Source organism: Pundamilia nyererei, unplaced genomic scaffold, assembly GCF_000239375.1.
Source record: "Pundamilia nyererei isolate P.nyererei 1_Seehausen unplaced genomic scaffold, PunNye1.0 scaffold00021, whole genome shotgun sequence".
Lineage (NCBI taxonomy): Eukaryota > Metazoa > Chordata > Actinopteri > Cichliformes > Cichlidae > Pundamilia > Pundamilia nyererei.
In genome coordinates, this window is record NW_005187422.1 from 3,428,081 (window position 1) to 3,441,848 (window position 13,768).

A 13,768-nucleotide genomic window follows, 5' to 3' on the forward strand; every position below is an offset into this window, starting at 1 on the left:
TCTATTCACACAGTTGCCGTCACATTAAAGCAAAGCAGCAGACATGCCACTAAACCCTATCGCTTGTATACGAGTCATAATTCAGGCAGCCAGAGCAAATTAGATAAATGACTCCCACCACCTTCAAAGACAGAGGGATTTCTCATTTGAGTGGAAATTAAATTAATACCACTGGGAACGGCTTGTGAATCTTCACACGGTCTGCGGCAGCGATAACATGCCGCCTCACATATTTTCAGATTCAGGGAGTGGATTTATTTGTCTTTATTTTTTTGTGCTTTAATAATAACAGTATAGTGGAGCAAAATTCCCTCGGTGCAGCAAAGAATTATTAAATCCACTTGCACCGGTACGCTGCTTTCATTATGTCACTTTGGCGGGCCGGCGGAGAGCACTCAGGGGAGTGTAATTGGCGACATCCATTTGTGACCTTGGCTAGAGCGCAAGGGGCTACCGCATCATCGATACGATGCAATGGGATGTCGGCGCCTTGGCGAGGGAGAGGCAGAGAGAAGGCTGGGAGATGAGGGAGGGATGGATGGAGGGATGAGCGAATGGTGGCACTGCCATCTGTCTGTGTGTTCTGACCCACTGCCCTCCACAGCGGCCCAATGCCCAAATTAGAAGGAGTGACACACCAGCTAATTGCAACACGTGAGAAAAGCTACAGCCTTTGCACAGAGAAATTAGGAGATGACGAGACTCCACTTGGCAAGATTTTTATGGAAAAATACTTGTGTCTTATTACTCTAAATCATGAAGTGGAGCTTCAGTGAAGAAGAGTGCTCCATCCCCATTACTTCATTTTGCACTCATCCTAGTTGCCTCTATGAATTGTGGGTGTTCTTGACCCACTGCAAGCCACAAATTGACACTTGAGAGCAAAACACACAACTCCCTCTGCAAAACAGCAGCCAGTAAGCACTGTTCAGAGTTGGACTAACCCAGATTAGATCTCTTCATTACTTCTAAGAATGGCTGACTCCTGCTATTTGGAGCCACCAAAGAGCCAGACAGCCCAGAATCATTTTAATAAAGTGAGCTGCAAAATAAGTGACTTTGTGCATGTCAGTGTGTGTGTGTGGGTGGGTGTATGCACACGCATCATTTGCGTTGAAGGGCTGTCAACCCACACAGGTGTTTTCAATGATTCCGCCTAATTAGAACTTTCTTCAGGCTACAGTTAGGAACAACTATGCTAGGAGACTCGAAAGTCACTACACTCTGAAAAGCATCTTATTGCTCTTAATTCATAATTATTACATAATTATCAGCACAAATTACAGTTAATAATAAAAATAAAATAATTGCTTTGCAGTCAGTTGCCATCTTCAGAGTGATTTTGGCGCATCAAGATGACACTAAAACAGCATTAAAACAGAAACAGCCTCCTATTGACAGAGGGGGCAAAAGTACAGATATTCTGTACTTTTATAGAGTAGCAGAAGTACAGAGAGTGTTAAAAAATACTTCAGTAAGAGTTGAAGTACTGATTCAACTTCTTTACTCACGTAAAAGTAAATAAGAACATAAACAGAGAAAAAGAAGGAATTTTAAAAATATCTCTATTTTTGTTTCCTACACTGTAGAGAGTGACTTTGCCTCTAACAGGAACATTAGTAGAGAAGAGGCTAAAGTGGGATCCAGCAGGTGGGAAGGCCTTTGAAACATTCACGGTACAGCAAACTAACCTGTTTATCCTGCACTAACCTGCAGAGGATTTTCATACAACCTTTAAATAACACAGTTAGTCGGCCTCAGCATGTTTCACAATATAAGAAAAAACCCTAATGTCACATGTACAGACCCAATATCTGATTTAAAAACATGAGGACTTACATATAAGCTTCACATTTACAGTTTAACACCACTGAGCAGTCCTCACCTTTAAATCTAAGCTCTCTTCTTCCTCTCCTGTCCAGTCTTTCTTATCTTTCTCCATCTCTGAGTAAAGTTAGCTTTCTTTCTTTTCTCTCCCTGTGAAATACAGCAGCTGGACCTTTAGCTGCAACACACCGTGAGACAAACTTCACACAGGTTGTGCGTTTGTTAATGTTTGTTGAGCTGATAGAAATGCTGCACTGAAATGACCTGCTACTTAAATAAAATAAATTATCTTTATATGCGCTCCTCTCCAGTAGGGCTTGCTAGTTGCTTAAGTACTGCAAGCATAACTTACGTAGACCTGGAGTTGGTAATTAAAAACACCGAGCCACTTTAACCCCTGAATTTGGTAAACAATTTTGCTTCTTTCATCTCTTTTTACTTGGTGATTAATACTGAAACAGGACTGCCTTTCATGTGTCACTGTTCACTCTCATATTTGTTTTAATGTTTGAAGGCTTGCAGGGACGTCAAATAGTAACTCCCCTCAAAATCTGTTAAAGCAAAAGTAACGAGCCTGTTCTGAAAATATAAGAAGTCGAAAGTACAGATATCTGTTTAAAAAAGTAGGGCGTAGAAGTAAAAGTACAGAAACCTGAACATTCTGGTACGGTAACAAAGTATTTGTACTTTGTAATGTCAGGAGTTACATGTAATCCGTGATAATATTGTGACTAACTGCCGTAAATATTTAAAAATCAGTTGCTGTCTAACACTAACCAGAAAAGCTCAGTGTAGTCACTGGGCAACCTCCGATAGGACTGTACTCAAAAAAAAGACCACATAAGCTCTTATTGTAATAAATGTGCTGACACCTTTAGATGTGGAGGGAAAAGATTTTCTTTCATGCTAGAAGATGGAGCCTTCTAAGATGTTCAACGCTGTAAAAGAGTGTGTTTTTTGTTAACCTAACCAAATATTCTTTGTGGCTAAATCAAACTAACCGGTGGGTGAAACAAAAAAGGGATATTACTATATAAAGGCTAACAGAGGCACTTTAATGATTACAGGCACTTCTGCAGACACAATAGATACTTCACTCTTTGTTTTCACCCTTATTTTTGTTCCATGCCACATTTACTATGTGAACCAGTCTCTGCTCTCTCATCAGCCGTGTTTCCAGCAGCGACAAGCAACTGTTTCAGTGAACAAACTCTGATAAACACAAAAAACGCAGCAGGATGCTTCAGATACAGTTTTCCTCAGACAGTGTTGACGTTAGTATTAGAGCTGATACTGGACTAATCTTGGCTTTTTTCTTTTGTGTCTGCTGAATTTGAAAGAAATTTCCATAGTCTTTTTTTTTTACTGTATATTATATATACTGCATATTTATTGCAGTATTATGAAAAGATATGTAGGAGTGTTTGTTGTTAAAGTTATGGAGAAAGCCAGACGTCAGTCAAGCACAAAGTGCTCGCACAGTTCTGAGAGGACATCTAATCAGGCAGAAGAGAAAACACCTGTGTAAGTGTGCCGTAGCTGTGCAGACACTTTAAGTGCTCATTACGCGCATCAGCTTTTTTCCTGTCACTTATCGTCAATCAATGTCTGCGCATCTCTTCCTGTGCATGAAATGTCTCTCTGTGGTGCTTTTCTAGTTTTCAGACATCATAGTTACTCATGAACTATCACAGAGGAAGATATGTAAATGTCATCATTTCCTTTTTGCCGGCAGACTGCCATCTACAAAACATGCAAATGCACAAAAGCGCAACTTCTGAACAGTCAGTGTCATCATTTCTGAACTTTCACTTTGCAACATTTTCCAAGGAAACCACAGAGATCACCTCACGGTTGTTTTCTGAAAAATTATCCGTATGAGTAAAAAGCATGAACTCAGCCAGCTGAGGGGGAGGAGGCCAGGCCTTGGCAGTTCGCTTGCTGCTTTGAGGCAAAACGGTTGCATACGGTAGCAAGAGAGACAGGAAGAGAGCAAGTGTCAAGCAGAGAGATGAAGATGAGAGACCGAAAGCTAAGAAGTGTGAAGTGTTTTGTTAAACTCATTCTAATATGGGGAACAGCACTTGGCTGCTTGACAAGCAGCCTTGGGGCAGAGATCATATTAGCTGGAAGTGCTGGAGGGGTGAGATACACGCACATACACACACATACCTGCTTGAGCAGACTGTATGGACACTGCTGCTGTGTAGAATTAATAGTTCACCAAGATGCGTTTTTTCCTCAGATGTCCATCCCATCTTGTAAAGTCCTGTCACTCAGATGTGTTTTGATCGAATGTGGAGTGAATTTTAGATGCAGCTGTATCGGATAAAGACACAAAACATACAGAAATTATAGGAAGAAGGACAAGACTGTGTGAGCTGAAAATACTTTAACTTCCATTTGAAGTGAACATGACTCAAGCGCGTGGGTCTCCATGAAGATGCTGCTACAGGTCATTCACTGTAAATGGAGGTTTTTATTTTCAAATTCTAAAATGTCATAAGTTAGCTGTTTGCACTTTTTAAAAGCTTGATGACCAAACAAGCTTACTGGGTTGGTCCTGGGCTGTATTACATAGTGCTACCAAATTGAATTATTATATAATTATAGTTATTAAATTATGTTTATATTAAATATTTATAAAATTGCTGCTATTTCTGTGACATGACTTTCTCTAAAACCATTTTTTTTAAACTTTTATTTTAACATTTAGCTCGGGCTTCCTATTTGAATTTTCTCTCTAGCCCAAAATGATCGAGGAGTTATGGGAACGCGGTTTGCCATTTGCCAAAAGCAAGGTGGAGCTGATTATGCTGCCCGTGTTCAGACAGCAGTACTTTGTGAATGCTTTGTGTTACTGTGACACACCGAGCATAATGGAGTTACAGTCATTTGAACAACACTTATGATGATAAAAAAGAGTTCAGCTATGTGTTAGCTATTTCAGGTTGGGCTCATTTAAAAACCAAAAACAATTAAACAAACAAGCAAACAAACAGGGAAAAAACACATGCACCAAATGCTTAATTACCAGGTAAGAGAAAAAAAACTCCCAATTCAAGTTTTTTTGCTGTAACAAAGCTAAAGATAAGTTAAGTGTTAGTCAGTCTGACATAATTGGCTTCAAACAGAACAAATCTGCACTTAAATGCCCAAATAATACTGCAGTACTGGACTGGTATTTTTACTTTTACTGACCAAACAAAAGTGGTTTGCGCTGTAAGCCAAATTCACGCACCCTACATCCTTACCTACGGCCAATACTGAAGCACCAGTCAGCCTAGCATGTACATGTCTGGACTGTGGGAGGAAACCCACACAGAAAGGCCCCAGAAAGGTCTGAAACCACAGCCTTGCTGTGAGGCATGTTCACACTGCACCACTGTGCTGCCCTTGAAACTTCCAGCCAACAAGCAATAAACAAAAGTACCATGAAAAATAGAGACAGGCAAACAGTGTCTGATTGGTCGCCGCCTGCTTGGAGTGACACTTTGCCGTAATGTTTTGTCAAACTGTTTTGCACTCTTGTTAACCTTCTGTATGTCCGTCCCATGTGTTACATGCTGGTGTTTGGTACTTGCCTTTTACATGCCACTTCTTTCCTGACTTAAAACACATATGAAAATGGAGCATTCTGATTGGTGGTTTTCACCCATATAAACAAACAAGTTAATGCAGTGTTTCTATTCCACTCTGAAAAGCAGTGTTTCGTGTCCTGTTCTATTCTGAGCTCATACCACTGAGGTTCTGAGGTGCCGTGATGGGTGAAACAGGTCAAGGTGACATCACGGATGTGACACCTGGCTTAGAGTTGCCATGACGACCGTCCCGGCTCATCAGTCACACCTGTCAGACAGGTGTATGTGTGTATGTGGGGTGCTCTGTCGGGTGCCAGTGCACACAGAGGATAGTTATGAAGGACAGGATGGATGGGGCAGGATGAGGAAAAACAATCATTTAAAGTTCACCACTTACCTCCTCCGGTGTGTTGTTCTCTTCTCTCTCTTTTGCAGTGAATCTACTGGACACGACTACAATCTCAGGAGACTGGGGCTGGCTAACATATCCATCACATGGGGTAAGAATGACATCTGATACCGGCATGTTTGCAGGGCAGTCGTTTTGTACTGCGTCTGCGCTTAATCCCAAGTCCATAAATTTAAACCCCAAAAATACCTGTTTGCAAGTTATTTCTATTTTTTCCCATTTGAAAGCATGTGAGGTGATTTTCCAGTTGGTGGGGAAGCCTGTTCTTATTAAACGCGATCCAGTTGTAACTCTGACACGAAAGGCTAATTACATGTTCGTCATTTGCAGTCAGACAACTACACACAGCACTCACCTAATTCCAACATTGGCTTTGACATCACTCTTAAGCCCCCTGCACATACTGGCAGCAAGGTGCGTATTGCAGAGTGGGATTTGGGGTGGAGGTGGCTCAGCCCCCAGGGAGACAGGGACGAGAGAAAAAGATGAAAGAGAGAACGAGGTGAGAGCGAGGGCACGGCGTCGCCGCATTAGCATATTGTAATGCCACATGATGATGCCTGGGGTGATGAATTAGGACTCCAGCCGCGATCTTTATAGCAGAGAGATGCCACCGTGTCCCTGACTCCCTCGGCTGTCAGCGAAGTGCTAGAAACATTTAACTCACCTCCGGCCCACACAACAGAAGGCGGTGTGATTGAACGGCGGCCAGGAGGAACAGATGGATTGTCTTTCAAGTCCTGAGAAAAGAGCTGGAAGAATTGGATTAGAGCTTTGAGTGAAATCACTCCTTCGGCGTGATACCAGCGTGAGAAGTGAGTCTCCTCCATCCTGACAGGTCCATGTTCTAACATCTAGATTACATAAACTCAGCCTGTAGTGTTTCATTTAATTGGTTCAATATGCAGGAAATATTCACTCATAATTTGATGAGAGAGATTTTCTTTCCTCACTGCTCCTGCAGAACAAACACTTGGCAGAGTAGATGTAGAGTAGGAGTTCAGCTTTGTGGCGCTGTAGTCAGGCTACATACACTATGATTACATGATTGTCAATGAAAACACAGATGGTGTGAATTCATTTGAACTTTTTGGGGGGAGCTCAGGCCATTTATATCCATTCATGCACAGCAAACACGACCTGTAGGTTAAGGTTATGAATCATAAATAAAAGAAACTACTTTGCAAAATCACTGATTACAAGTAATTTGTTACACTGCTAGTTACATTACTTTCTCATTACAAAACACATTGTCTCATAATTACCCAACAGTTCCATACAGTAACACAAATCCCATTTTATACAAAGCCGACAGCACAGAGCAAAGTTGAAAACCAGCATAAAGAGACTTTAAAGTGATCATTGGGGCGAATCTACTTTAGAAATTAAACAGGTAGAAACGGAGGCTGCAGCCTACTGCTTTGTGTTACCTGTTGGTTGTTAGCTTTAACATCTCTCTGGGTTCATGGCTAACTTTGTTTTAACATGCTGTCTGTGCTGTTAACACTATAATGCACATATAGCCTGGATATACTTTGCTTTTCACCATCACACTCGTTGCCTTTTGTGCAATAAAAAGTAATGTTCGTATCTCCCCTGCAGACAGCTTCTCCAAAAAACAGTGGAAACACAAAATAATAACAACAATAATTATTATTATTAGAATAATAATTGTGGTAACACATACATTTTTAAGTCTTATCTAGACAAATCCTTTTAATAAAAATAGTTTCCTCAGTGGAAATGAAGTTGCAACAAAGCAAAAACATAAATACAAACCCTCCCCAAAGATTCACAGACACTAAAATATCACAACATAGTCATTACATGCTGTACTGTTGGCTAGCTGTTATTTTAATATACTGTATTCAGGGATTAAAATGGGATTTGGAAGATGAGGGAATCTGAAGTTATTGGGTAGGTGTGTAGCACAGGGAAAAGACTCATTTAGAAATAGGTCACACAGTACTTTGTGTTATGAACTATTTTAATTTGTTTTTTTCGCGGACGGGCTGGATCAGCTGACCCGTGTGGCTGCTGGCTCTGAGGTTCCAGTCTACAATATATAAGCAGATGTTGCATCCGTCCTAGCAGCTTCCCAACCTTGCAAGCTAGTTTAAAGGTGGAAATCTGCAGTTTTTCCAAAGAGCATCCACAGTTGTTACTCTCCTACATTTAATCCAAATTATGATGACTGGACACCACAGCAAACCAGTGTCCTTATTATTCATTTTATGTCCCATTTGAATTAGGTGAAATAGTTGTATTTGTTGTTGTTTCTCCAACTCATCATGAACAGATCACGATTTTGCCCGACTTTAAAAGAAATACAAAGAGTAAGTACATGTAAGCTTTAGGTTTCCAGTTTATCAAATATCACTTGCTGAGCAGTCTGTACCTTTAAAAGTCATCTCTCACCTTCCTCTACTGTCTGCAGTTTCTCACATCTTTCTCCATCTCTGAGAGTGAAGTTATCACACGTATTTTTTTCCCCTTAAATACTGCTACTGCACCTTTAGGCTAGTGAGGCAGTTGGCCAAGTCGCACAGAAACATCTTGTGTGTTTGATGATATTTGCTGAGGGGTTTTTTTTGCCACTGAAGAAAAAGTAATTCAGTTTATGCTCGCTGCCCTTCCCCACCTGATGGGGATGAGACGAAGGAAAGGGTGTGTGCGTGCAGATTGTGCAGTAGGGTGACATCACTTTCAGGCTTGATGAGTAACTTCAAGGCATCAGCTGGAAACCGTGCCAGCCTGCAGCTGACGGAGAATGAACTTGCTTGCTATCATTAAGTATTAAACTGTCTATCACATTTAATTACTTGTTAACTGACAGTGTTGGGATTTTGTTGTGGATTGTTCCAGCCCATTTCAGCTGCTCACTCCATTGACTGTACTGACCCATTTGCACGTGTGATTAAAAATTCTTCTGATCTTTAATTATAATTTTGTGTTTCCAAAAATCATGCCTTGAATTACAAAAAGCCTTATAATATAACAGTAATACTCAACTTGAAAAAATGAAGGAAACACTTGACCAAGTCAATCAAACTTCTGGGATATTGATCGGGTCAGTTTGGTAGCAGAGAGTGCTCTTTAACTGTTTCAGCTGCTTTGGTGTTAATGACATTAACAACAACAATGAGACAACCCTAAAAACTGGGATGGTCTTACATACCACTGACATTTTTCCCTCTTCAACTTTTCTAACTGTTTTGCATTTGGCATTTGGTGGGATGTGATACCTCAAACGTATCGAGGATCCACAGGTTGGAGGATGCAACTTCTCTAGTTTGACACATGAATACATGTGACTGCAAGAAGGTAGGGAAGAGCATAGAAGAGGATAGACAGGGAGTTACTCTAGGAGAGCTGGACAGGCCTGTAGAAAGTCCAGGACTGGTTTCTGATCCTTGCAAGTGAGGAATAGGATGAGGATGAGCCAGCGCTACAAAATCACCTCCAGCAGGACACTGGTGTGAATGTCTCTGACCAAACAATCAGAAGCAGACCTCTTGAGGGTGGCCAGAGGACCCCGCATCCTCTAGTGGGTCCTGTGCTCATTGTCCGGCATTCGTTTTCAAAGCTAAGGGCAAGTTCATTATATCTGACAGGTTTGAAAGAGTGTGAAGAAGCTGTGGAGAACATTATGCTGACTGTAACATTGTTTATCATGACTGGTTTGGTTGTGGCTCAGTGAGGGAGGCGAGGGAGGCATATCCACAGAAGGATGCACAGACCTTTACTGGCAGTGGCACTCGGACTGCCATCAGGATGAAATCCTCAGACCCTGTGCTGGTGCAGATGGTCCTGGTGGGTCCTGCCACCTGTCCCGATGTCTGTAGGTTGATATTTCCATCAAACCATTTGGCATCGATTCCTAACACGTTAGCCGGCCCATATCGATACAGATATCCAGCACAAGTTTATTGTTTTCCGACACTTTAAAAACACGTCCTATTTGAAGTATTCAGTTAAATTGTATATATTGCTTAGACTGCAAAGAAGACTCAGTGATTTTGTGTTGCTGTTGTTGTAATTACTACTAAACAAAGTCAAGGTCACAGAGTTATCAAAACTACCTCTGTGCTTCCTGCCACGCCAACAAAAAGAATGTAGCTGGATAAATACACATCATGCTGCTGACAAGTTACCTGAGATCAAGAGCGTATCCAGCGCTTGGTATTTCTGGCATGCTGGCAGTAAATATTCAAGACTCATATTGCCACACAAATCTATCAACTATACATTACTGTGCATACATAGAATTAAGGTTGTTTGTATTTTCACCACTGATGGCCTCCAGCTGGATTTTGTCATTTGTGAGTCTGGGCACAGAAAATGCTAGGCTTGTTTAATGTAAGTAAAGAGCTGCTGTCTTCCGTGTGGGAGGTTTGATATACTCAGAGCAGTAAGTGCTACAGTAGAGTGTGTATGTTTTGAGCTTGATAATGATGCATTCAAAATGATTCCTCAGCAAAGCTATTGAAGCAGCAGCAGTGCTTACTGCTGCTGCGGGTCAGCTTCTGCTTTCAGGTTTTTTCAGCCATGGTGAGTGAAAACCAGAAAGGTACCTATGTTTAATGGTTTGAGTCTCCTCGCTAGGACTGCACCAGAATAAATATACAGTATGGCTCAATAAATGATAAAGAATTTAGAGGTCCTGATGCACAGCTGTTTACAATAGGTGGGCTAAGGTTAACTGTGAGCATGAGCGCAAGTGGTGGTGCGATTTGATCAATTGTACCTCAGCACAGGAATCACATGGTATATGTATGGTATGTTAGAGTTAGGCTAACCCTAACCCTATGGCAGGAGAAGCACTGAAAATGTTAGGTGATTCACACTCCTGACACCGGTTGGTGCTCACGGTTGTTCTTGGAAACGGTGGGCTGTGCCACAAGTGACTGCTGGCTCGCGGTGCACTTTGATGTCATTCTTGTTAGACAAACTGAGTAGACGTGGACACCTGAGTTTTTGTAGGCAATAATGTGAAAGCATGCCACGACTTTATAGGTGTTTCCATGATATATTAGCATCTCGTGCAGTCAGGACACACAGTGGGGGTACTGCTGCAACGGTGAAATAAGAAGACACGTTCTTCAGAAAATTTTGTTCCCTGCTTAAATTTCTTCTTGTCTTGTTCTTGCCAGAAAGAAGTGATTTTTTTTTTCTGATCAGCTCCACCTGTGGTGTAGATGAAGACCTGCCTCAAGCATGAGTATGCATCATAATGGATTACTGTACTCATGTCAGACTGGATGAGCAGTGACTAATGTATCGCTCATAATCCTAGAATAAGGGCTGCTTTGATACAAAACTGTCTTCATTAAATCATCAATACTAACATGTAATTTTTGACTGCATTACTATCATTATATATATTATCAGATTCTTTGATAAACAGTTGAATGCACAAGCCTGCGACATGAGATTTTCAAAGGAAAGCCGACCAAACTTATTTTAGTAAGTGGCAGACAATCTCAGAGCTCAGTGTTCTTGCATATGAGCTTCCAGTGGTGCCTAGATTGTAAAATTGAGATCAACAGTTTACATCAACTGACTGACTGAGCACTGTAGTGTCATAAACCATAAACGTTTTGCTTCGTGTTGTAGTTTTATGAACTGATTGTTGCCACCATGAGCTGGTAAATATGGGCTATGTTTGTGGCTAGAAAAAGTTGAGGGACTATATTCTTTGACTCAAGAAGCTTTATGTTGTAAAGTTGAGACCCTACAATAACAGAGGGAAAACCCCAACAATGAGACAAGCATTTGGCAGCAGTGGGAAGGAAAAACTCCCTTTTAACAGGAAGAAACCTCCAGCAGAACCAGGCTCAGGGAGCTGCAGCAGTTGGGGGTGAGCAGAGGAAGAGACAACAAAAGACATCCTGTGGAAGAGAGCCAGAGATTAATAATAACTAATGATTCAATGCAGAGAGGTGAATAAGCACGCAGAGTGAAAAGAGGAGAATGAAGAAGAAATTCTTAGTGCATCATGAGAAGCACAAGACCTTGTGTGTGAGGAGAAGGACGTCTCTGTGGAGTTACTAACATCAGAGTAGAGGTACAGGGCTAGTAACTTTGCAAACTGTCTGTGACCTTTTAATATATAATATGTCGATAAAATCGCGATGACAAGAGATGTGCTTCATTTGTGCATTACTGTGCTTCTTGGCAATACTGTTGCTGGTGTTGTGCAGCACTTTGTTCTTAATATTTGTTTGTAACTGTAACTGTTTTTGGCCTTCTCAGCTTTGTTGTATAGTGCAGTGAAGAGTGACAGGAAAGCAGAGGGAGAGAGAGGGGGTAGACATGCGGGACAGAGCTGGTCGCAGAACCCGGGCCGGCCGCTCTGCGCCAAGCAGCATGTGGCCGCCTTTTCCCAGTGAGCCAAACCAGAGCCTGCACTCCTTCAAATTTAATACAAACTAAGATATCCAAACCTTCTGCTTTAATATCTGATGATGATAATGTTATGGTAATAATAATATGTGTATTCATAGTCCGGCATGACTTTTAACTGAGACACAGTGTAAGAGAGGAAAAGATTAGTGAGACCTCGTGGGTTCTTTGATAAGTATATTTTGACACTTTCTAACTCTCCCTGTCTCTCTGTCACACTTCCATACACACATTCTCACGCACACACATGCAGCACGTATACAGGATAAGGTCATTTTTTGCCATCCTGACAGTTTACAGTGTTATGGATGTGCCATGCCAGCAGCATCCGGTTCTGGGCACAGCAGCTTTCTGATGTTCTTAGTTTAGAGAAAATACAAGTGCAGCAGAAGGACTGTGTCACAAAAAGCTGTTGTTACTGCACAGAGCGTGACTCCTACATGAACAGTCGCACTGTGTTTGACTCACAAAGTGGGTGAGAAGTTTGGATTCAGCAGTATTGTGTGAATGTACTGTGACATAACAAATGCATTAAGCATGGATCTGCTGATAGTCTGCTGGCTCAATTATGTTATTTTTATCTTGAAGTGTTGTTCAGGAAGGGACACACGTGTCACTAAGAGTGAGTGAAAAAGGCAAAGGTGAGAGGGAGAAATAGAGAGGTTGCCCACAGGGAACACAGGAGGAATAAGTGTCAAGTCCATGCCAGAGGAAGATGGATTAAAGCTGTCGTTGTGCGGTTTCCAGAATGTGGAGTCATTTTTAGGCGGAGGGCTAGAGATTGGATGCAGACATTTGCCGTATGCAGCGCCAACAGTCAGATTCATTCCCTTTGATTTGGTGCCTTAAATTATGTACGAATGATGCATGATATCTGCTTAAATGGTATAACTGTTGACATGTGAAATATTTTTTCTTTTAATTTCCTGTAAAATGTGTTTTTGAACAATCTTCACTGAAATTCTTCATCAGCTCAAATTGCCCGTCAACCTCTGTTTCCAGATTTAAAAGGGGGCATGTCAAGCTCTGTCTGAAATGGGCCTTTGGGTCCTCTCTTTCTAACCCTTCCTCCTGGCACTCTGCTTTAGCCAAGTGCTGGAAAAACTGATCAAACAGTGTTTTACATTACAAATGGATAACGACCCACAGCATGCTGCAAAAGCAACCCAAGAGTTTCTCACTGCAAGAAAATGTGATATTCATCATTTCCTTTAAGTCACCTGATGTTAACCCAACAGAGGATGCATCTTTTTATTGGAAGATAAAACTGAATGTAGGAAGACCTCTGCCAGAGGTTTCTTCCTGTTTAAAGGGAGCTTTTCCTCCCCACTTTTGCCAAGTGCTTGCTCACAGGCGGTCACGTGATTGTTGGAGTTTTCTCTCTGTTAATGTAGGCTCTTCAGTTTAAGATGTAAGCTTCACTGCTGCTGAATTGGTGCTGTGTGCAAATCAAATTGGATTGAATTTGGTTTAATTAAATCAGATGTTAGGAAGGGAGGTAAAGTTCAAACAGAAACCTACACGTACGTTTACACAACAAGCAGCA

General features: G+C 41.4%; 1 protein-coding gene across 4 annotated transcripts in view; it reads left to right on the forward strand.

The window, feature by feature from the left end:
- Positions 1-13,768, forward strand: part of epha8 (eph receptor A8) — a 145,510-nt gene that overhangs the window by 28,951 nt on the left and 102,791 nt on the right. For all 4 annotated transcript variants that reach the window (XM_013909243.1, XM_005726680.1, XM_005726681.1 and 1 more), the window contains exon 2: positions 5,844-5,908. In XM_013909243.1, coding sequence (XP_013764697.1) covers positions 5,844-5,908 — 65 coding nt within the window. The remainder of the gene's footprint in view (positions 1-5,843; positions 5,909-13,768) is intronic.